The following is a 25,210-nucleotide window of genomic DNA, read 5'->3' on the forward strand; positions in this document are numbered from 1 at the left end:
AGAGTGCTGCAGATAAAGACATGTTCCAGGGCCATTTGTTGCGATGGCTCAACCCTTGTGTCCACTTAGTGTAGCTTCTTCCTAAGTGAGCCAGTTGCATCACATACTGTTATTAATAGCCAGAAATCAGTTGCTTTTAATATTAACTGGCCAACATACTTTTGCTACTTCTGATCATGAGGGAGCTTTGTGTTATTAGAATTCCCCCAAATTTCCAGTTAGGTTTCAAGAATTGTGGCATTATTTTTTTTGCTCTGATAGGTCTGTGGGGTGTATTGAGTTTCAAGTGTGGGTCAGCAGTAATATTTATCACTCAGGTGTGCTTTGCAACCCAGCGTACCACTCAAGCAATCTGAATAGGCCAGGAAGGCCGTTTGGCAACCTTCACATCAGCTTCTTTCCTCATTTTGTAAGTCACTTTCATTTGGTAAACCCCTAACTTTTCTTGGAGTTTCTTCTTGACATCTGATAACTTGGTATCAGTTAAATATCTTCCTGGAAAACTGAGATGCCTTTAAGCTATTAAAATTATTTCACAGAAGCATAGAAATACGATTTTCTGCTTCCAGAGGTAGTGATATTTATTATTTTAAAATGCGCAGAAGAAAAAACAAATATAGCTAAAATTTTGTAAATACCATGAAAAGGAATTATTTCCCCAAAATTGCTTTCAGAAATGAAAAATGAAGAAAATCTGTACACAACTTGGTGCAAACACTTTGGACCACAAAATTCAGTTGTTTCATGCCTGAGCCTAGTCTGATTTCATGTGGGCCTAAGAGATTGTTTATAGGTGACAATTAAGAATGTCTCAAAGGAATGGATAACCAGAGTATCTGCTACTGATGTTTTCTTATACTTGTCAGTTTCATTTACTTGTTATCTATCGTATATCATATATCATGATCCTATTTAATTTCTAGAATCAATCTAGATATAAACTATTCTGTAGGCCAAATGAAAGTGGCTTTTGCCTTCAAAATAGAATGGTTGAAGAGTAAACATTGGATAATTCAATTCAAATTATGTTGCACTAAATAGTACCTGTAACGTATTTTATTTAATAATATTTTTTTCTCTTAGAGTCAGTGATGACAGAACCAGAGTTTACAATTCACGTGTGTTGCTCTTTAATTGTCTACTCTTTTTCTACTTTGCCACAAACAGGATTTAAGACATTTAGAGACAGTTCTGCATTTCTTTTTAGTTGCATATGTATATATGTGCCATGTTGGTGTGCTGCACCCATTAACTCATCATTTAACATTAGGTCAGTTCTGCATTTCTCATTATTTTCCGTTTTGTTGTCACTTCATGGATATTAAATGCCCCAAAAACGTCAGCAGTGGTCCTTTCTATATTAAGGTTGGGAGTACATTTTTTAGCTTCTAACATATGATGTCTTTAGGACGAGTGAAAATCTGTGAAAGAGAAACATGGTTCAAGTGACATTGACTCCCCTCCTCCCAGAAATCAAGTTATTGGCGTCAGCATGGCAGAACTCAGAGCTTCTATTGTTCATATTGATTCGTCACTTTTTCAGTCGTTTTCATCACTGAAGTAGCCTGTTGAATCTTTTCTCACTCAATTTGACAGCACTTTCTCTAGACTTGAAATCGGCTGAATGACTAATTTTCTTGTCACTTACGTTTTTACTGATATGAGACTTTGAGCGACAGTGTCACGGGGCATTTTCTCACTTGGTGATTTGCAGAAGGTGAGGCGCACTGGGAGAATTGGAGAAGATGGAAATGGAAAATGCTATAATTAAGGATGTGCTCCTTCACAAATCAATCCCCTGGGAAGAACTGATTTGAACATTTCTAATAACAGTATAGTCCAAATCCATTGCATGTGTGGAGCGCCTCAGATTCTAGGAGGGAGACCTTCAGCTCCCTACGCCGGAAGGACATGGGAATATGAGAACAGACCATCTCCAAAAGTCTGTAATTTAATAGCCTGGAGAAAATCTTTTTCTCATTTCCATTTGCTCTTACCATTTCCTCAGAATTATTCTTAAACTTGGTTATATGGTATTTTCTTCTTTTTGAGCAGTAGTGGACTGTTTCTCTCCAGGAGTGTATCATTAGGGTTTGAAACTTAATCTAATATCTTATACCTCCATGTGTTTAATTTCCTTTTCCAAAATATCCATTTTATTTGGTTACATTGTTGAGTAAAGTCATCCTCTTTACCCGTTACCAGGCTGTGATATTTACTTTCAATGATTCATTTATTTGCGGCCTTAAACAGTCCTAGAATTTAAATTTACATTATACTGAAAGAGAAATAAAATCTTGTGAAAATGATGTATGGCTTTAAGATGTAACTGGCATCTGTTCCTGTATTGCTCATTCTGGAATTTTATCCGTTTGTTTAGTTATTAAATGCGACCTGAGCCCACCTGTGGAGCATGTGCCTTTGAGGCAGGTACCAGGGAAGCGCATGGGAGCTGAGGCTCTGCAGGAACGCTGCTGCTCCTCCTTCCAGATGCTTCTCCCTGGGATCTGGGAAATGGCTGTCTCCCGCTCCCTCCATATCCCTTGACTGCTCTTTCACTTCTGCCCACCCTCTGGTGGGGGTGGGGGTGGTTCCCTAACATTGAATTCTCCCCTTTTCTCCTTCAAGATCATCTCCAAACCCGTGACTCAGCTCTTCAGCTCTGGCCCAGGCCTCTCTGCTGAGTCCCAGTCAGCACTTCCCTGAAGTTGTCCCCCAGGAATCCCTTGGGCTCTTCAGACTCCTCCACTCAACCCTGCCCTCCTCCTCAGGTCCCTTTCTGTCCCACCCTCCTGGTCACTTACACCTTGATCCCAAGGTTATGTCCAGAATCCATCTCCATCTCTTACCATTGGTTAGCACCCCAAGTCCAGCTGGGTCTGCCCCGCATTGTGCCGCTTCCTCCCCTGCCTTGTCTCCCTGCCCCATTATCTCTCAGGCATAGATCAGGTCCTGCTGTTCGTCTGTTTTAAAACCTTCAGAGATTCCCAGTTGCCACAGGCTGGTGTTGCTTCTTCCGTTGTGTAACCAGCCCATTGCAGTCTGACCAAGACCCACTCCTCATTCCCGTGAATCACTCCACCCACCAGCTTCCTAGAGCTCGTTGTCCACTTGTCTTTCCATATAAGCTGTGAATGCTGTGAAGGACAAGACTATGTCTTTTTCATCCTCCAGCGGCTAGAACAGTCCCGGCACATGGTCTGCTGCTCTTCCTGTGTCTTCCATGATTAAATGATTCAGCCACTGTCTGCCTGGAGGGCTTTTGCTCTGCCAGGCCATCCTGCCATTTGTTCTCTCATGTGTTCAGTGAAGATCTTTTTATTAGCAGGCCTTCCTCACAATACATAGTGTGCATTGCATACCACTAGGCATTTTGGGGGCATTTTTTTTTTGAGACAGGGTCTCATTTTTTCGCCCAGACTGGAGTGCAATGACATGATCAGAACTCACTGCAACCTCAACTTCCCAGGCTCAAGTGATCCTCTCACCTCAGCCCCGACCAGCTGGAACCACAGGCATATGCCATCACTCCCGGCTAATTTTTCGTTTTTTTTGTAGAGACAGGGTCTCACTATGTTGCCCAGGCTAGTCTCAAACTCCTGGCCCCAAGCGATTTTCCTACCTTAGCCTCCCAAAGTGCTGGGGATTACAGGGGTGAGCCATTGCACCCAGCCTGGGGGCATTTATTTTATTGAGCTATAATTCACAGACCGTAGCGTTCACCCTTTTAAAATGTATAATACAGTGGTTTTTTATATATTCACTGAGTTGTGCAACCATTGCCACTTCCAATTCCACAACATTGTTATCACCCCCAAAAGAAACTGAATACCCATTAACTGTCATGCCACATTCTCCCCTCCCTCTGGCCCCAACCAGCCACTGATTTCCTTTCTGTCTGTATTAATTTGCTTATTCTGGACATTTATATTAATGAAGTCCCACAATATATGGGCTTTGGCATCTGACTTCTTTCACTTAGCATAGTGTTTGCAAAGTCCATCTATGTCACAGCAGGTATCAATACCTTCCTTTTTATGGCTGAATACTATTTCATTATATGATATATTACATTTTGTTTATCCATTCATCAGTTTGCAGGCAAGGGGGTTGTTTCTGGTTTTTGGCTGTAAATAAGAGTGCTCCTATGAACATCTGTTGGCAAGTTTTTATGTGAACACATATTTTCAGTTCTCTTGGGTACTGAACTTCTAGGAGTAGAATTGCTGGATCGTATGTTAACTTTTTGAGGAACTGCCAAACTTTTTTCCACAGTGGCTGCACTTTATTTATTTATTTATTTTTGAGACAGAGTTTCGCTTTTGTCGCCTAGGCTGGAGTGCAATGGCACAGTCTTGGCTTACTGCAACCTCCGCCTCCTGGGTTCAAGCAATTCTCCTGCCTCAGTCTCCCGAGTAGCTGGGATTACAGGCATGCGCCATCACGCCCGGCTAATTTTGTATTTTTAGTAGAGACGGGGTTTCTCCATGCTGGTCAGGCTGGTCTCGAACTCCTGACCTCAGGTGATCTGCCCACCTCGGCCTTCCAAAGTGCTAGGATTACAGGCGTGAGCCACTGCGCCCGGCCTGTGGCCGCACTTTATATTCCTACCAGCAAGGTATGAGGATTCTGATTCCTCCACATCTTCTCGTCCTCACTGGTTATTGTTGTCGCTTGTCCTTTTGATTATAGTCATCCTAGTAGACGTGAGGTCGTGTCTTATTATGGTTTTCATTTCCATTTCCCTAATGACCTGTGGTGTTGAGCATCTTTTCATGTGTTTACTGGCCATTTACATATCTTCTTTGGATAAATGTCTATGCACATCCTTTGCCCATTTTTAAACTCGGTTGTCTTTATTGTTGATCTGTGAGAGTTCTTTATATATTTGAGATACAAGATCCTTATCACTTAAATGGTTTGCAGATGTTTTCTCCTATTCTGTGTGTTGCCTCTTCACTTTCTTTGATCACTACTCAAAACATTGCTCAAAAACGAAAACGTGTTATTTTCTTGTGCATCCTCTATTCCAAAAGCAGCCAGTAGTGGGGAGCAGCAGAAGAAACCAGCTAATTAATTTCCTAGTTTTGTAAAATATTCTTAGCCATTCCTTCTCTGAGCTCAGACTCTGCCACAGTAGGGTCATTTTTTTACTAGGTTTAAAATGCATCCATGCATGTATTTTACACATTCAAAACAGGGTAGTATTCCTCAATCCACAGCTGTCGTTAAGTCATCTCATTTGTATAAGTTTCTGTGAGCCCACTATCTGTCCTGTGGGAGGGTCGTGCCTGCCTCCTTGTGTGTAGCGCCTCATTCTCTGCCTCACTGGAGAGCCTGCTTCTGCTCTATTTCCTCTTCCCTCCACGCCAGGGTGTGTGTGTCACCCAGCGTGGCCCTCTCTCTGCCACGCCATAGTCCTTCCTGGTTATGCTCAAGGTCATTCTCAGAAGTTCTGGTCATTTCAAGCCTGCAAGTAACATTCTTACCTCTTCCGCATGCCCAAAAGATGTATGTCATCCACTTCTGAAAAATGCAAAGACAAAGTAAGGTATTGAAATATTTGGACAAGCCCATTGATTGAACGTATAGATGCCAGTCAGCCTTGACCTCTTCCAAACTAGAGGACACTCAGGACCCTCCTTAGTGGTGCAGTTCCTCTAAGGGCAATATAGCAACTTAAGTGACATCATGTTGCTTCCTTGCCTCAAGCCATTCGGGCCTCCTGTGCCCAGGCCCAGCCTGTCTTTCAGCTGCACCTCCTGCGACCCTCTTACTACCCCATGGCTCCAGTCTCCTTTCTCCTCCTGAAGCATCCCAAATTCCTTCCCGCTCATGGCATTCTCTGTGCCCGAACTGCTCTTATACTCCTTACCCCACTTCATCCCTGCTTGGTTAGCTGCTTCCCTCCCATCAGAGACTTCGTTGAGCTTATCTCCCTCTTTCCTTCCTGGTACTGACATAATGACAGTTTGCCTTACTCCCTGGACTTGTCCTTTAACTAGTGTTCGGTCTGCCTCCGTGCTAGAATGCAGGATTGCTGGGGGCAGGAGCAACATCTGTCTTGTTCCCTGATTACATGCCCATTACCTAGCATGGGGGGCACTCAATACATATCTCTTGAATGGATGAGTGCTTGAATGAAGGTGGATTTGCTTTTTGAAAATAGCACAGCCACTTGAGATCCAGTTCTCTGAGCAGACTAGGATAATGTATAGAAATCTATGCTTAAGCCCATGAATAGATGTAGTATTCTGACTATTCTCAGATTCAGCTGGTTTTGTTATTCTTAATGCATAGTAATTCTAACAAGAGTAATTTTGTAGAAATACATTTTTATTTTTTGGAGCATTATCCCCCTCCCCCACAGGTGGCATTCGTATCCATGTTTGATTTGAGCTTTTTGAATCCCTTCTGACAGAGTTCCCCACAACTTTCAGAAAAGTTTGAGCTCTGACATTCTGGTCTATTTCTGGAATGAAATGCCTAAAAATAGTACTGTCTCTTTTCTGCTTTCTCTGTGTCTGAGTCAAATGGACTTCTTTGTGATCATCGTCAACTGTAACACCCAAACATAGACCTTTTATATCAACCTTCAACTTGAAGCTCATTCTATCCTTCTGATGGGTGAGAAAAGATTCATTTGATTAGTGCTATTTCATTCTGGCCAAATTGCCCATTTTTATTATGAAATATTTATACAGACTAGAAGACGTGTCATTTACATACGTTCTAAGGAACACCAAAACGTGCCCCGGTACTGACACCCACTTGCACCAGCCAATATATTTCAGACCCTCCCAGGTACCACCCCTCCACACCCAAGAGGTAATCCCAGGTATTATTTCGTTGTTCTTTATCATTTTCCTACATATGTGTGTAGCCCTAAGCAATATGTTTCACTTAACCTGTTTTTAAAATATATATAAGCCAGGTAAGGTGACTTAGGCCTGTAATCCCAGCACTTTGGGAGGCTAAGGTGGAAGGATCACTTGAGGCCAGGAGTTCAAGACCAGCCTGGGCAACATAGGGAGACCCCATTGCTACAAAATATTTTAAAAACTAGCCAGGCATGGTGATGCATGTCTGTAGTCCCAGCTACTCGGGAGGCTGAGGTGGGAGGATTGCTTGAGTCCAGGACTTCAAGATTGCAGTGAGCTATGATGGCTCCACTGCACTCCATACTAGGTGACACAGTGAGACCCTCTCTATAAATACATAAATAAATAAAAATGTATAGCAATAGAATTGCACTCAATGTGTCCTTCAGTGACTGGCTTTTTTGGTTGAGCATTGTTGCCAGTTTTATCCTTGTTAATACACATGCCTATAGTTCATTTATTTTCACTGCTGTCTAATATCCCATTGTGTGACTGCATTTATCCATGAATGTTAAAAATAGTTTCCTTTTTCTTTTTTGCTGTTGTCTGTAACATGTTATAAACATTCTGAACCAAGCACATATGTACCAGAGCTCACATACTGAGGAGCGGAATTGCCAGCCCGCAAGCACGCGCGTCTGTTCTCCCCTGGATAAGGTCAAATTGCTCTCCCAAAAAGCTAGGCCAGTTACCTCCCAGCAGCAGGTTCTTGGGGCTCCTGTGCCCCATGTCCTGTCTGACATTTGGCATTATTACATGTTCTGTGTTTGGCCACTCTGGGATATATAAGATGGTATTTTGTTGTGATTCTCATAATCCCTGATCATTAATGGTACTGAGCAACTTAATTGCCAGTCATGGTTTATCTCTTGGTTGCCCATCTTTCTAGTAGCTTATTTGACTTTTTCTTAGGGATTTGTTAGGCATTTTTCTTATATTCTGGCACCTACCCCTTGCCAGCTCTCAGTCGCAGATGCTTCCTCCCATGTTGTGCCTGGTAGTTCTGCCTTCTTTACAGTATTGTGGTAAGCAGGAGCTCTTACTTTGAATGTGGTCAGATGTACCAGTCTCTTCTCCCTGTGGCTCATGTTTTGGTTTCTTAAGAGATCTTTCCATACCCCAAGCTCATAAAGAGTTTGCCCCTACATTCTTCTAAAAGTTTTTATCACGGAGTTTTTAAAATCTATGTAGAATTTTACTTCAAATTGAACTCTCTAACCTCTCCTTACAAGTTGCTATTGCCTAGAATATATCTAGCTGTATCATAGCTTAAAGCAATGGACACGAATTTCAGGCCTTCATTTATCCACTTAGTAAATATTATGTGGGGTGCTTTTAAGCTAGGTTGTATGAGTGACGTAAGAGAATAAATTTCTGTTGACATAAATTTGATGAATCTGACTCATATGGTGTCCTCAAGGAGTTTATTGAAGTAAACGATGGTCCCAAAAACCATATGTCTGTGTTCCAGTTCCTGGAACCTGTGAATGTTAACTATTTGACTCAAGGCTGTGTGCTGATATAAGTTAAGGATCTTGAAATGAGGAGATCATCCTGGGTTATCCAGGAGAGCAGTAAATCCAGTGAGGAGTGTCCTTTAAGAGAGACACATAGAATAGGAAGAGGCCATGTAGCTATGGAGGCAAAGAGGGGAGTCATGCAGCCCCGCGGACGCAGACAGCCACCTGGAACTGGAAGAAGCATGAACAAAATCTCTCCTGCAGCCTCTGCTGTCATCTTGATTTTGGACCTGTGGCCTCCCAAAACTAGTGAGAGAATAAATTCCTGTTGTTTTAAGCCACCCAGTTTGTGGTCATTTCCAGCAGCCACAGAAAACTCACATAAGGAGGCTTAAGATGGTCATATGTGGTAGCTATTTAGCCAGAGGTTTTCAACCTTTTCCACACCCTAATGGAAAAGGAGTGGACCACTCAAGGAGTGGACCAGTGGCAGCAGAACTCGGGGGCGCCAGAACTTTTGAGAGGGATGCGTGGATGGCTGAAGCGTCCCAGATGGTTCTGAAACATGACATTCCCTCCTCTGCAGATCACTGCCGTGGGAGTTGGAGTCATGAGAATGGCTAGCTCTGGGCTTGCTTGTGCCAGTGATAAGAGGCTGCATGAGTTCAGAAAGAAAACTGGGGTGGGTACGCAAACGGTTACAGCACACACACACCGATGTCAGGAAGCTGCCTGTGTCCGGGGCCACTTTGCCAGTCTGAGCATCATATCCACTGTTGGGAAATTTAGAGAAGGTTCAGGCAAGAAGGTTTCAAGGGTTGAAAAAATATAGTCTGCAACATAGCCTCTTCCAAACAGTTCTCTTTATTTCTTTGATAAAAGAAGCTTGAAGGGGCTAAACAACAGTCAACAAACACGTAGCCTGAATAAGTAAAAAGAAATTAAAATGGAATAATTGTTGTTTTGTTGTACTTTGTAAAGTCAGCATGATCTGGGTATAGATGCAGCTTACACATACGCACTCAGGTTTACGTTGCGGGTTATTGTAGCTCACGTATATTTAAGTCAGTTGATTTGTCTCATTTGGAGTTTAGTTCCCAACCTCACACACGATCTTGAACTTAACACCATTTATTCTAGAATTCAAGATATTAGATGAAGCAGCAAAGGTTAGAGGACCTGGACTGTAGCCTTAATCCCATTACTGTGTCACTGTGATTCAAGAAAATTTCTTGAGCTCTCTGAGCTCTCATTACCTGATCAGTAAAATGGAGACCATAGGACTTCCCCGCTCATGAGGGTGTAGCCTGAAGGGGGTTTGCTTGCCATGGAGCCTGACACGGAACTCTGCTCTAGCTTACCTACTACATTCTTTCTGCAACAAAACCCTAGGCCCACATGGTAGAGGCAGGGAGCACTCAATCCAGCTTTTTCGTGCTTTTCTTTTTGTGCTGGAACCCAGGTAGATGCTTCATACATAGGATTCTATTTAATCTTCCCAGCTGTCCTGAGAACAGGCCTTGGTGTCCCCATTTTACATTTAGTAAGACAACTGAGGCTGGACTCGGAGCCGCTTGCCTCAGCTGTCTCACGTGTAAAATGGGGACACCAACACCTGGCAGGGAAAAGGGCAGCTGAGATTCAAACCCTGCCTTCCTTCCACCAAAATGCAAGCTCCTTCCTGACTGTTATGCTGCTATTGTCATTTCTAAAAATTAAAACAAACAATAATGAGAGTAAAGTTGGGGGACAGGTTCAGATTCTCAGATTCTTACAGCTCTGCAGATTCAGCAGGGTGTGTCTTGAGAGTCTCGAGAAGTTCTCTTGGAAATTTTTGATAAAATGTAACCAGTAAAGGCGTATAACCTCTTTAGTAAAGTAGAGGAATATTATCCATTTTTTAATTTTTTATTCTAGGGACAGAATCTTGCTATGTTGCCCAGTCTGGACTCAAACTCTTGGGCTCAAGTGATCCTCCCACCTCAGCCTCCTGAGTCGCTGGGACTACAGGCCTGTCTCTTAATCAAAATTCTTGATAAAAGTTCTTATGTGAAAATGTGAAAAGAATGAGTGGCTAAAGAAACTGAGAAATGTCCAGAAGCCAAGATGGGTTTCTGGTCAGTAATTTGAATGTTCCCTGAATTGAGTAATCCAGGGGAAAACTGCTCATGCAGCGGGGCTGCATGACTCCCCTCTTTGCCTTCATAGCTACATGGCCTCTTCCTATTCTATGTGTCTCTCTTAAAGGACACTCCTCACTGGATTTACTGCTCTCCTGGATAACCCAGGATGATCTCCTCATTTCAACACTTTGTTGTGTGTGGCTTTTCATGAGATAATAATTCAGAACAGAATTAAAAGTTACACATTTGTTAGTAAACTTTTTAAGAGAACAAAAGGGCCATGGCTAGTATTGAAACAGATCGGATTTGTGACCTGGTGCTTCTTTCAGTGAAAGGTCTTTGACCGTGCAGGGATCGGCATCATTTCAGCATTCACTTCACATTTTAACATGTCTTACATATGAAGAGCTTACAAGCATTTTGATGTCTAAATTATAAATGCCCTTTGTTATAGAAAGCAACCAGCATTGAAGCCCTGAGGATATTAGGTAAGAAAATGTCAGATGATACTGCTCCAAATTGCCCTTGCAATTAATTCAGTTAAGATCCCAGCGCTGTGTTTTTTATGGCTACTAAAAGAAATGATTTTTGGCACCCACAAGCTCCTTGGCTGTTTCTAAACGCCGCCAGAGCTAAGGGGATATTTGTTTTCTCTTTGTCAGGGTGTTTACATGCCCTGGCTTGGGCCATGAGCGAAAATGTATTTGATGATCTCCTGATCTCACCCCAATCCCTAATGGATGTTTGTCTAAATGACAGCACCCAGTTTAGCACTGTTAACACTCTAGTTAGTGGGCGGGAGAGTGTGGGCTGTGTGTGACAGTCGGGGGCACGGATGGCAGGGTCAGGAACCTTCTATGAAGGAAACACTTCCTCCTCCAGGATCCAGTTCTGGAAGCACCTTTATGTCTTCTGTCTCCTACTGCCTTAATTTAGGAGTCAGACCATAAATATTCATTGAATCAGAGAATCTCACAACTTCATTATTACTCCTCTAAATATAGCGCTGGACTTTCTCTAAGATGCCCAGATCTCTCAGCCTTGACAAGGACAAGCTTATGACAATTTGATAGTGCCATCCAGGATAGGGACGGTGGGCTGCCATCTGGGGTCAGTTCATATGGTATTATGCAAAACGTCCCTTTGTAGGTTTGATCATGAGCTTGATTAACATAGCCAGCCACTTTCCAGATACGTGGCTTCCGTAGAGTAGTTACCAAAATGCACACGCATTTCCTTTTTGTTCACCATTGTCCCAAGCACTGTATGTGGATGTGTTGGACGCAGTGGGGCCTTTCAGGAAACAGCAGGACGATGCTAGGCAGAGCATGACAGGTCTTTAGAGGGACGTGCCTGCTCTAACCCAGGCCCACAAGCAGACGACGGACTGAAAGGGGGAGCCATGAATTGAGCGTTGACAGCGGGCCACGGCGGTCCGAAGGCTCAGGTGGTTGTCAGCCATAAGTTTAGCTCAGCTCTTTGAGTAATTTGTCACGCCTCGCTCAGCCCCTGCTGGGCCAGCACGTGCCAGCTTAGTGTCAGAGTGCCTGTTCGCCAGACGGCCACTCAGGCCTAACGTCCTGCTGTTCCCCGGACCAGCGGCTTGCTGGGGCCATGTATGGAGGGCCGAGCCGTGGCGACAGCCAAGTGCTGTGCAGAATAAGTGTGTTCATAATGAGACGTGAATGGCATTAGTGGGTCCCTCTAGAATTGGGCCTGAGCAGGCGCCTCTCGCTGAGGAAGTTTGGCAGCCTGTTCATTAAGGCGAGTCACCAGGAGTTCAGCCCACAGTGGAGAAGCCAGTTCAGGCGCATGCTGCCCAGGCCTTGGGCGGTTGTGCCCATCTATATAAAAGATCATAAATCATTAGAGGGGCCACTTTGGAAATCTTCAAACTCATTTTCCTTGCTTGAGGTTGTATAGAGCAAACTTACGGAGAAATTCTGGCAGCACTCCATCCAGTAGTGCTTTCCACGGTGACAGGCATGTCCTATATCTGTGCAATCCAGTATAGAACCCCTAGCCACGTGCGGCTATTGAGTGCTTAAAATATAGAAAGGCGGGGGGAGGGGGCAAAGCAACTGAATTTTAGCTTTTTAGTTTAATTAATTCAGATTTAATATGAGATATCCACATGTGGCTTGTGGCTACTGTATGGGATAGCACAGCCCTAGAATGCCTCTGGTCTCCTCATGGTATGAAAATTATCCTCTGAATATAACTGAAGGAGTAGGGAGAGGAAGAGCCTGCATTTAGAGATCGGTGTGCATACTTTGCCATAAGAAAGCAGAAAAGTATTTGACCATTTAAAAACATGCTGTCTTGAAAGCTGATTGAAAGGACATAATTGTCACCAACTTGTATTTTTAAAGAGGCCATTTTGAAAAGATAGTTTGAAAATGTAGTGAGAAATGCTAGTTACTTTCCTCTTCTGGAGCTGCAAATAATAAACTGATGGTGATCCACATTCCCTCTGTTCCTGGAGAATTAGCATGATTTTCAAAACAACTGAAACGTATCTTTTAACTTTTGCATTGATAATGAAGAAGGGGAAAAATGAGACGTCATGCGGACTTCCCCAAGTGTTAATTCATAACGTCGTATGTGCAGTGCCTCCATCCATTGTCGGATTGTTCTGACGTTATCCTGTTATTGGAAGTGCATGATTCACCTTCTGAGGAAACAGAAGCCACACACAAAAGGGGAAGGTTTGCTTTCTGCCCTGTGAAAGCCTGCCACACGCAGGGGTCCTATTAAGACAGCTGGAAAGTTGCTTCAGTGTGTTACGCTTGTAAGTTTTATTGGTGACTGGTTTTTGATTACACATTTGAATGCTGTGTGTGCCAGACTGCAGTTTTAATTAAAAGGCAGTAGTCTTTTTTTTAAAATTGCCCTGTGCACTCTTGGTAGATTCTCTCACATAGTAGTTCTTATTTTCCAATGTTCACAACTTGTCTTGGTTAGAGGCTCTGATGCCCCCTCAGAGTCTATCTTCCTAGCCTTCTCTCTTCCCAGTAACTTGCATCTTCTTATTTTTAAGAAGCGTCTGCACTGTCGTATCACCAAGTTGCTTGAAGTATCAACGTATATGTCAGTAGGCTAAGAATGTTTTATCCACTGAAATAGGACGTAAAAGATCTACCACTGTCAGTGGAAAGAGATGCTATTGCAATCAGTATCTCCTGTTTTTGTTTAAATCAGCCCTAATGATCTTATGATGTTCTTCTGTAACTGTTGCCTTACATGTTTTTTAGTGTTACTAGTACTGAATGCAATTAAAGTCTAAGAGAAACTTAGGTCTCAAAACCAGAATTTGGGTATGAATTATGACTAATATTTAATTTTCTGCAAGATGGTAAAGAACCTGCAGGATACTTTTTTACACAGAAAAAATTGCACAACAGTATTAAAAGTGAATTCTGTCACTGCTCTGCATGCCACTTTGCACGTGCACTTGTTTCCTTAACCGATTACCGCAGCTATGAAGAGCGAGCTCTGTATCTCGAAGCAATAATTCAGAACCACCGCGAAGTAATGACATTTGAGGATTTCGCAGCCCAAGTCTTTTCTCCCTCTCCCAGCTACTCCCTCAGCGGAACGGGTGAGTGTCTACATTATTCTTCTCTCACGCGCTTAAGACGCATTCGAGCAGCAGATGTACACCTGTTTTTCACAGATAAATGCTTGCAAATTTAAGAAGAGCATTCTCCCTCTGAATCAACTAATGAATATCAAAAGGAATGATGACATTCATTTTAATTTGTTTTGTATTCGAGCTGTTCACTCAGTTCCTTTCTTCAGCTATCCTGTTAACCTTCAAATCTAGCAAGGTTAATGAACTTTTTCTCAGTAATGTGCTCCGGTTCATTCAGGAGTGTGGGTTTCTTGCTGAGCTGGGAATATGTTGTTTAAAAGCGATGCCCGAATCAGTGCTTACTTATCAAAAAAGAGTTCCTCACAGTGGAAGCCGTTGCTACTAATGCTAAATGGGGATTATGCTGCCGAGATTCGAGGGTCAGGGATTAATGCAGGAGACATGGAAGGACAGTGTCCCGGGGTCCCTCATTACAGCAGTGCAGTGTGCGTGTCTCTCTGGAGTGGTTTGTGTCATGTGGACAAGCCGCCGACCGGAGCAGCACCTGGTGTGGAACCCGTTTAGAAACTAGCTTACAATAATTTTCGTTTATTAGGGCCAGTGGAAAATTGTGAAAGTTCCCATAGATTTCCTTGTTTTTAGGTTTTTATTCTTTTTATATTTCCAGTTTAGGGGGAAAAATACATGTACTGCCACTTAAACAGATTATGTGATTACTGTGTGTTTCTTTCAAATAATAGAATTATTACTTGTAAATTTCTGCATATAATTACAGATTAATTGCCTTTCAGAGAATAAATGGGATATTTAGCCAATGCATGTTGAGATTCTCAGTGAGAAGCTTCCTTCTTCTTCCACTGCTTTAGATGAAACTGTTAGAGTGCTTAATAGATTTCTAACCTGTGTCAGTTGTCTCTGAACACTGCCTTACTTCTCCTATTCTGACTTATTAACAAATATCTTATACATAAAGTGAAAAAAAATTAAATCCAGTGAAATAAATCACTTACAAATAAAATCAGCCATGCATCATTGTTTAACATCGCTGGCCTCAATCCTTGCCTCTCGGAGCTTTGTTGGGAGATAAGAGGGAGAGGCACGCACTTGCACAGGGAGCCAGGAGCAGCAGGCAGAAGGCTTGGGAGATAAGCAGGCTGGCAGAGGTGCAGGAGCAGTGCGATTTGCATAATCACGCCTCTGCTTCCTGGTGAGGCGTCAAGGAACACTGGGATGGCCTCTATTGATCTTTGTTGAACTGGAATACTAAGCAACATGAGAAAAGCTTATAACTTAAAGCTTTGATTAATGTTTCTTACATTAAAAAAGTGGAACAGCTGTGAATTGAATTCTTTTATACACTCTGCCAACATTCTATCTAAGACAAAAAAAAAATTCGTTTCGAGGGAAATGAAGATTTCATACTCAGTCTGGCTAGAGATTTTAAATTGTTTCTAATTTTTCAGTGGAAGAACATGAGGGATCTGTAGCAAAGCTAATTTTAAAAAGATCTCATTCAGCTTTTTCCCACCCTCATGAGATTATTCCCCTCTTCGTGAGGACTTGATTTTTCAGTGCAGGTTGTTTTTTGTTTGTTTGTTTGTTTGTTTTAACTCTTGAGGAAGCTTTTTACTTCTTAAAATTAAACATGTAAATAATAACTAGATGTTTTCATTCCTTAACTGTTACATTCTTAAGATTATTAAGATATTATCAAAATGAACAATGATGGACTTTGTTTTCTATGTATATTTTAGCCTCTGTATAAACTAATTTGATCTTTTCCAAACATCCATAATTATTTAAAGCAATTGAAATGAGTGAGATTCTAGGAGCAGTCTGAGTTTTTAAGAACTCTACTTGGAGAGGATTGTCAATAGGCTTCTTCAAGAACATCATATTTTTGAAAATTGCTTAGCAGAATAAAGATTCTGACAGCATGTGAGGGTGGGCATTGGAACTCTTCTAAAAGGAACGTGAAACCAAACATGGAATATCAAGACAAATGCTACTCACTCCTCTTTTCAATTATTAACATCACTATTACATTTCATAGTGTTCATGGTTTAAGGAATTCAGTGTTGAGTGGGAAAATTTTTTATACATCTATCATACCTATCCTTAAGTGTGATTTTTAAGTCTAGGCATAATGTTCTGTTTTAATTCTTTGCATATCTGCTCATAACGCTGAGTAGGAATGAACTAGATATAATCTTGATTTGAACTGAAATATGGGGCAGTACAATGAGGACAGAGCATTTCAGCACCATAGACAAGCACGTTTTCAGAAGCATCTTCTCGTTTACATACTGGCTTCACTTTTGAGGAATCCCTGTCTGCTATCTGTTACTACGTCTACAGATGAAAACACTTGTCATTTGTTTACACTGTTATGTTCTTGGGACAAGTGCGATCAAACCCAGATGAGCCAGCCAGCTTAAACTAAGAAATTGAGGTGAAGTCTGTTCTTCCAAGCAACAAGCCAACTGGAAAAATTGACCCTGAGCGGCTTAAGCTCCCACAGTGCACTTAGGACCCAATCAGACCATCTCTGGCCCTCAGTGTCATCAAAGCAGGGCCTTGGGCTTGGGCTCACATGCATATGCACAATCTGAGGAATTAGGGGCTCCTAGGTTTTCTTTGTATCCTCACCACCAGGGCTTTATTATTAATGAAGAGGGAGCATCACCTGAACACTGCATTCATTCCGCACTGTATTGGTAGCAGCAAGCCAGAAAGCAGCATGCAGCCCCCACTTCTAGAGGGAAAGCCCCAGTATCGGCCTTTAAGTCTGAGGTAAAAGTGGGAGACGCGCTCAGTGGGAGTGGCCTGTGCCTGAAGCTTCCACTGTTGGAAAATGCCCCCTGCTTCTGACTCTCCCCATCCAGGTGCTGTTACCCATCCGTCCAACAAGCCCTGCGGGGGTGGGTTAGCCAGGTGAACAGGCTTCAGTTCAGGATGCGCCGTCAACCACACATGGTGGTGTGTGGTGTAGCTGCTAATATATGAGTGCTCAGCCTTTTTCAAAGAGCTTTCAAAACAAAATCTATTTTCCTAATCAGAAAATATTTTTAAAGACCATCATATCTACCTTGTATCTATTCCATCCATTACTTGTATTGATAACACCTGACGTGTAAAGATATTTCAACTACTTTTTTACCTAGCACTATAGTTTACTTTCCTTTTTTGACCAGCACTAAATAATCTAAATAATCTAAAAGGTAGCCAGTATTAAAATATTTGTTGCAATTAACATATATATGTTTTATGTATAAATACATTTATATACAGATATACATTTCTCTCTCACACACACACAGATATTGGGGTGGGAGACTAAATTTGTGCTTTCAGTCATCACCAAGAAAGAGGGACCGGCAGAGAGGCCTTGAAAGGGTTAACTGGAATGGGCACCCTCGACTGCTGGGAGGGACTGATGTAATCACTGCAGCTCACAGCCAAGTGCATCTGTTCACCATGAGGTCATTCTTCTGCATGCTAATGATTTGGAAAATCAAGTCTAGTGTTTGACATTATCAGAAAAGATATAAACAGTGTAAATCTTTACTTTTTAGAGGTTGCTCTTATAAAAGAGAAAAAAAGGAACTTTACATTGGACCTGAGATTTATTTTCAGAACTGTCTTAAAGATTGTGTCTGGATCTAAAAATTTTGGAGGAATCCACTTGTGTCTGTTGATAAATCAATCCCCAGATCACTATTACGGCCACAGCTAGCAATCTGGTAGCCAAGGGCTACAGGTATGTCTCATTTAATATCTAATTTTAAGAATTTCCAAGTGCCTTTGTCAGAAGTTGATAAAGATAGATTTTTCCCAAAAAATGTTCAAAACCAAGTTAAATCAGTGGTTCTTCTCAGAATACCCAAACTGACTTGTGTTTGCCGAAGATGCCAATACTACGTATGGTTCCTTTCTGCTTCAATATTGCTATAGAGAGCCAGCAGAGGGAGCACAGGTCTTTGTTTATTTGTTAGCCCTGCATAAACACAGCGTTTGATTTCTCCAAGATATGGTCAGAAATACTTCCTCCTTTATGATAGGCTGATTGTCAAGGCTCCAGGATTTAGAACAAGTGAGAGAAAATTCCTCACTATGCTTCATCAGAGTCTGCCACTTTTAATGTAGGTCGTATTTGGAGCTTAAACCAGATTAGTCTGAGTCGGTCTTAGGATGCCACTGCCATTCCTGCTATTGCACAGAACTGCAAACTTTCATCTTTCACACAATTGCTTGGACGCCCTCGTGGAAAGGGTTATTATGCCACTTACCTAATGAAAAAGACTTTTGTAGCTTTTCTTCTACAACACAGTCGTTATGTTAAGTTTGCAGAACCTTTACCAGAAGACTCTGCTTGGTGTCACTGAGTCATTTTGGTGGCCAATAAAATCTTCTCCTAAAACTGCAGATGGAGGCACTTATGTTACACATTCGCCCCAAAGCAGATCTGAGATGTAGACGCTACACAGACTCCTCTTAGAACTCACCAGCCTTTGCCCGGAGGGATACGGCTACACCCAGCTTTTGCTTGCTAAGGCCTCCGCATCATATGCAGCTTGTCATTCTGCATGCAGTCCTGACAGGTAATCTTCCTTGGCTCTTTCACTGGGCAGTTAATAATCAAGTTAATTCCCAGACACAGCACAAATAAATCCTAACCCAAACCCCCAAAAAGAGTTTCCCCGCTCATTGAAAGGATAGTCCTGTGACAGATTCATCGCAGTCATATTCATTCCCTCCCTGTTAAAGTGGTCTTAATACGGTTTTAATTAATAGTACTTCTTTTGAATTGTATGTGTTCAGCTTCCCCATAACTTTGCTGAAGCCAGCAAAGAACATCATAGAATGTTGAACTAGAAGGGACTTCAGGAAAGGTCATGTCTAACCCTGTCACATTAATTTTGAGCAAGCTGAAGACCAACCCAGGAAGGGACCACCGAAGGTCATGGGCAAGTTGGAATCAGGGCCAACTCAACCTTCACCTCCCCATTCCACATGGAAATGCCAGCCCTGTGCCCACCCTATAGTGATAATCCCATAATCAGAGCCATAGCTACCAGCTCTTTATTCATACTAAAGGCCAGAGTCAGATTTTACTCTATTCAGATAATCCAGAAGTTTTCCCTTTTGGTCTCACTCTGTCGCCCAAGTCTGGATTGCAGTGGTGTGAGCACAGCCCACTGCATCCTCCCCATCCCAGGCTCAAGCAATCCTCTAGCCTCAGCCTCCTGAGTAGCTGGAACTACAGGCATAAGCCACCACATCCAGCTAATTTCTGTATTTCTTATAGAGACAGGGGTTCACCATGTTGCCCAGGCTGGTCTTGAACTCCTGGGTTCAAGCGATCTCCCCACCTCAGCCTCCCAAAGTACTAGGATTACAGGTGTGAGCCACTGCACCCAACCCAGAAGTTTTCCTTAAACACAAGCTATCTTATATCACCATCTATTCAATAACTCAGCCATCCCACTCAGCACCCTCAGCACACTTGGCTGTAGCTGGCCAAAGTGTTGCCACATGTCCTACAGACAACTGCCTTGCACAGATGTTTCTTCTACCCCTATAATCCCTTCTGGACACAGCCCAAGTCTTCCTTCCCTCATAACCAGCTTGATTCTGACCACTTTTGCTTTGATTTTTTCCAATTTAAGATGTATTCTTCTTGGAAAGATGGTACAACATTGATAGAAAGTTTTTTTTACCAGCTATCATTCCATCACCAAGACCCAGTGGTGTTCAACTGTGGCTGCACATTGGAATCCCTTGTGGAGCTGTAAAGATACTGATGTTTGAGTCCCTCCACTAGATTCGGATTTATTGGTCTGGGGTGTGGCCTGAGCATGGAATTTTAAAAAAGAAAAAAAAAAACTGAGGGTATTTTAACATGCAGGCAGGACTGAGAACCACTGCCCTAAACCCTCTCTGTAATATTTAGGTCTTAATTTTAGTGCCGTCTAACTTGTGATTACATATATCTAGATTTTCCTTAGCATATGTAAGCCTTTATCCTGCGTGTGTGTCTCCTCTCCATAATGGACTGTAAATTCTTTAGGGACTGGTACATGAGATTTCTTTCCTACATGCAACAGAAGTGAATAGAAAGGAGGACAGAAAGGAATCAGGCTGTTGCTTTAAGCAGCACAGGTGTGTCTCTAGACCGCAGATGTGTGGGCCTGATGCAAGATGCAGAGCAAACACTCGTAATTATGTTTCGTCTGTCCCCTCCTTCCCAGTCTCTTAGTGAAAGTGGGCCACCGACAAGAAATCTGATAAGAAGCCGGTGTGGAGAAAGGCAGGGGGAGTCAGGAGCCAGCGAATCCACAGACCGAGTAACTGAAACTTGATTCGAGGGGCTTTCGTAGATGGTCTCGAGGGTTTTAAAGGGAATTATCAATCACGTTGTTTAGCACCACTTTAGGCTTCATGCTTCTTCATCCCTTTGTTCTTTTAAAACTTTTTTACTCTCCTCGGTGTCAGCTCTGGAAGAGATGAGACAAGCATTCTTTTCATTTGCTTGCCTAGGAAAGTGCCGCTGCTACCTGTCAGATGTTACCATCTCTGACGTGGCCCTTGTTGCCCCTGGAGGCTGCCACTGAGCAGGGCTGTGCAGGGCTCGTCAGGCAACACGAAATAAGGCTCTGGGAATCTCATACAGGCCTGTGTCTCTCCTTCCCTTGTGAAGCTTGAAGTCTTATTGGAGAAAAGCGGACACTCGTGAGCCACACAAAAAAATGGCTATTTATTAATAAGCTCAGATAAGTTTCTTCCAAACTATAACCACATGTCAAAAAGATAGCCAGCCAGTGGTTTAGGCCAGTTGAGTTGAGATTTCCCTGGGATGGACCATGCCATTTGCCTTGTGAACTTGAGGAGAATGAAAACTTGCCTTGTGTGTATTAGATATTCTACTAAGCATCCTGCCAGCTGGTCTGGAACTTCCCCACATTGCCTAATGTCTGAGAACTGGAAGGCCCATGGACAAAAATAAAAAGATAGAGGATAGTACATGTGGGAAGAGCCGAGAGAAAGAAGCCACATGTTCCAGAGCCACTGCGGGGACAGTGACAACTCCTGACAACCCTGGGGCTGGTGCTGGGGGTGTTCATAGGTTCCCAGAATAAGAAGTGGCCTGAGACCATTCATTTCGAAGTGTCGACCTTGCAATGAATCTGTTCCTTTGGCAGAACTCTGAAGGTGCGGCTTTTTCTGTGAAATGCTGCGTTAGGTTCCGGGTTCCCCGTCCTTACGGGGTTTTAAGTGCAGGTGGCATCTTCCTCCTGCCTGACTGCTAATTACAGCTCAGGGGACGCTTTAGCAGTTGCCAAGAGATGGCTGGCAGGTACCAGGAATTTTTCTCAGAGACAATTTTTGGAAATAACTCTTAATTAAAGCTTATTTGAAATAACCTTGAGAATTTGATTCAGAAGAACCCGAAGCTCCCGACATCCCGGGTTCACATTCCTTTTGAACCATGACTGTGGCCCTCAAGTCCTCCTGGCTCGGCAGGTGGTGCATGCACAACCTCAGCTGCTGCGGGGCCTCCTAGAAGACTCAGTGGTTTTGCTCAAATTCCTGTTTAGGAACAGCCAAACCAAAGCAGAGGCCAAATGGAACCTCTCTTATTCGCAGTTAAGTCTTCTGACAGAAAGAAGAAAGAATATTTTATACTATCGTTTTCCAGGAAGATATAGGATGATAACAGGAACTAAACCTGCCGGTTCCTTTTTGCCCATTAGCCTTTAAAGTCCCTCAAACAGCAGAAGGAATAAAATCCCTTAAAAATGGGAAACGTGCCCATCCATTTTGCAATAAGTAACTTTACATATTTACAGCATTGATGTGGCCAAATTCAGTTTCCAGTACACAAGAAACCTAGTAGCATCACAGTGGACAATGCCGAGAAAGAATAGGGAAAACCCTATTTTGTGGCCACTTCAAGAATATGAGATAATAAAATCCAGATGCAAAGAGGACATGTTCCACCTACCTGTGCCCCCACGCAGAGGCTCCTCTTGCCTTTCCCGCAGCACTCAGCTGTGACCTGTGGTGGGAACCAGTGGCCTCCACCATCCCAGCATCTGTCTTCTCCTGTGTGAGATTGTGTGATCTGTGAGATTGCCTGAGGATATGGAAAAGGAATCACGGGTCTGGCTTGGGAAGGTTCCACTCCCCCATACCCCTAATCGCAGGCAAAACAGGAAGTGTGCACACCTTGCCTTGCCATTGCTGCTGAATGTGCTTGGGCAGACCCTGCAGTCAGCATGCATCCCAGAGCCCATGCGCAGTCATTAGGGAAGCCCTGCTCCCTAGCTACATCCCTAGGGTGCAGAGAAGCAGCTGGAGAAACAACTCAACTCCAGTTAGCACCACAGCCTCCAGGTAACATCTGGGCATGCAGCTCCATGAGGCCGGGCGCTCCGGACCAGGGTGACAGTCGCTGACCCAACAGCATCACATGTGAGAGTCCCAGAGGAAATAGATCACGGAGAAGGAAGGAGGAGGCCAGAAGTGGAAATCTGTAGCCCACTAGGCTGACTCTGCTCTTTCTCCCACTTACCCAAAGCTAGCACTTGCTAGAGGCCAAATTGAGATATTAAAACTCAGGTCCACTTAAGACCTGGGGACACAGAGGGATGCACCTTTGCTACAATTTAAGTAGATGCAAACTGCAGCTTCACTCCTCAGAGCGTCTCATAAAGCCCATGAAAGTGGGTTTGCAGACATTCATCCCATAAATGTTTACCAAACACTGAATAGCCAGTTGCAGAGATGGGCAAGACAGACAGCAGCCCTTCCTTCACTGGAGGCTCACGTTCCAGACGGGGGAGAAGACGATAGTGTCTGCTCTCAGGAGCTGAAGAGTGCTGAGGAGAAAAGACAACAGGGAAAGAGCCTTGGGAGTGCCACCGAGAAAATCCAGCACACCTGGGGTGGGGGTGCACTTTAAAATAGGGAGTCAGAGAAGGCCTCCCTGAAAAGGCGGCATGTGAGAAATGACGAGGAGGGAGGGGCAGGAAAGAGCAGGTGGAAGGGCCTGAGGCAGGGACTTTCCTGGCACAATCAATGAACAAGGAGCCCAGCCTACTTAGAGCTGAGTGATCCGGGGTGGGCAGGAAGAACAGGAAGGTCAGAGTGGCCTTGCGGGCAGAGGACAAGACCTTGGCTCTTGCTCTGGTGAGATGGGCAGCACACAAAGATGTGAAGCAGCAGAGTGCTGTGATATGACTCTTCCACGAAGGTCAGTCAGGCTTCAGTGGGGAGGGTGCACTGTGGGGATGGGGGACAACTTCCATGACAGTTCACTCGCCATGTATTCCCATCTCCGGGCACGCAACAGGCATGTCATATGTGTCTGGTGAATGAACAGATGCTATACAATAGGTGTTCTGCCTGAATGTTCCCTGGGGGGCACTAGAGGGGCCCTCAGCGGTGCCCCCTCACTCCAGCACCACAGAACATAGCCCCTATCCTGGATTGCTCAGACAGGCAGAACGTGGAGCTCAGCCACGTGTCCCGCCCTGCCCTCAAGACCCTGCAGATCCCTGTAAGTTCCAGTGGTCATGAGCACGCGTGTGCATGAAGAATCACGCAGATGGCCATCCCCACTACACAGAAAGTGACTTCAAGAGACTTTAAACACCTCAGTGACGCAGAAGGGCAAGGATGGGAGGCGAGGCTCCCTAGCTTTTTTTACTCTTACAAAAATGTTCTCCAGGACTCTCTGTGAACTGTAACTATTCTTTATGTACGTGTAAAGATTTGCAATTTACTGCACGCTTCCCCCAGCGTCCCCCCTCCCATGGAGCAAGATTTCTCTGACAGTTGAGGAATGGAGGCAGCCTGGTTTTTCCATCACCAGGTGGCTGGTCGTGTCCAGACCAGAGCTTGAGCACTTAGGCCTCTCCGTTCTCAGACAGGACTCATTGCTCCACCCTACATCCCCCTGCCTCTCCGTGCCTGCTGTGGGGGACCCACGCACAGGAATGAACAACCCAGTGGGGGAGAGGAGCCCTTCTTCAGTGGCAATGGCAAAATGTTCCTCCCTGAAGGCAGAAAGGACTGTTTTCTAGAACGTATGGCCTGTACGATTTATACAGTGGCAAAGACATACCCGCTTTGGCACGGATAACTGAGAAATTTAACGAAAGGGTTGCCTACTTTGCAATTCAAAAGGAGCACCACAGAAATAATTCACATATAGAAAGTATCTTAATTATGGGCCAAAATTCCTTTCTGAGGACAAGACAGTTTTTATTGGTAAAACTACCAGACACTTCCATTGCATCTGCAGTGTTTCCTCAGACACCTCAGACAAATACCTAGAGCTCACTGTCCTCCCACAATCACCATGGATCTAACTGCTACATTTTCTTGAGCTGTTGATTATTAGGGAAATTTTTAAAAAATAGTTCTGAGTGGCACACACACTCCCAGTGTATCTTGGAACAAATCACACGGTAACCCTACCTCACTGCCCCAGTCACTCCTGAGGTGTTTTAAGACAGATCAAGAGAATAAACTTGGGAGACAACCTGGAAGAGAAAACGTCACTGAAAAGCAGTGTGCCACCGGTGGGGTGGCCCTGTTTGCTTTGAGGGTGGTGTGAGGTTTGGGGGGTGGCGCAGCAGGGGAGGTGCTGGTGGCATCTACAGAACCTCACAGCTGCCCTCATTCCCCTGCTTGCCTGGGTGCCCCGGGGGATTTTTTTTCTGAAATCTTGGAGCCATTTCTATTGTGTCACTTTTGGAATCATGGGAATAGTAGTGCCACCCAGACGACCTTCTATTCCATTTTGCCATTTTAAAAACCAGCTTATTGAGATCTAATTCACATATCGTGCAATTCAGCCATATGAAGTATACAAGTCGATGTTTTTGGTCTATTCATTAGGTTATGCAACCATTACCACAATCAAATTCTATAACATTTCATACCTGCCTTTAAACAGCCTGCCGATAGTCAATCCTCCTTCTCCCCGCCCACTCTTCAACTCTAAACAACCACAAACCCACTTTTTGTGTCTATAGACCTGCCCATTCTGGACATTTCTTATAAATAAAACCATCCCGTATGTGGTCTTTGGTGGCTGACTTCTTTCTTTTAGCATATTCTCAAGGTGCCTTCATGTGTAGC

At 43.6% G+C, this 25,210-nt stretch overlaps 1 protein-coding gene across 4 annotated transcripts in view; it reads left to right on the forward strand.

The window, feature by feature from the left end:
- The window catches only part of RALGAPA2 (Ral GTPase activating protein catalytic subunit alpha 2), a 337,491-nt gene that overhangs the window by 300,957 nt on the left and 11,324 nt on the right, over nucleotides 1-25,210 (forward strand). For all 4 annotated transcript variants that reach the window (XM_055265963.2, XM_063634225.1, XM_063634226.1 and 1 more), the window contains one exon: nucleotides 13,944-14,065. In XM_055265963.2, coding sequence (XP_055121938.1) covers nucleotides 13,944-14,065 — 122 coding nt within the window. The remainder of the gene's footprint in view (nucleotides 1-13,943; nucleotides 14,066-25,210) is intronic.

This window comes from Symphalangus syndactylus, chromosome 24 (assembly GCF_028878055.3).
Source record: "Symphalangus syndactylus isolate Jambi chromosome 24, NHGRI_mSymSyn1-v2.1_pri, whole genome shotgun sequence".
Lineage (NCBI taxonomy): Eukaryota > Metazoa > Chordata > Mammalia > Primates > Hylobatidae > Symphalangus > Symphalangus syndactylus.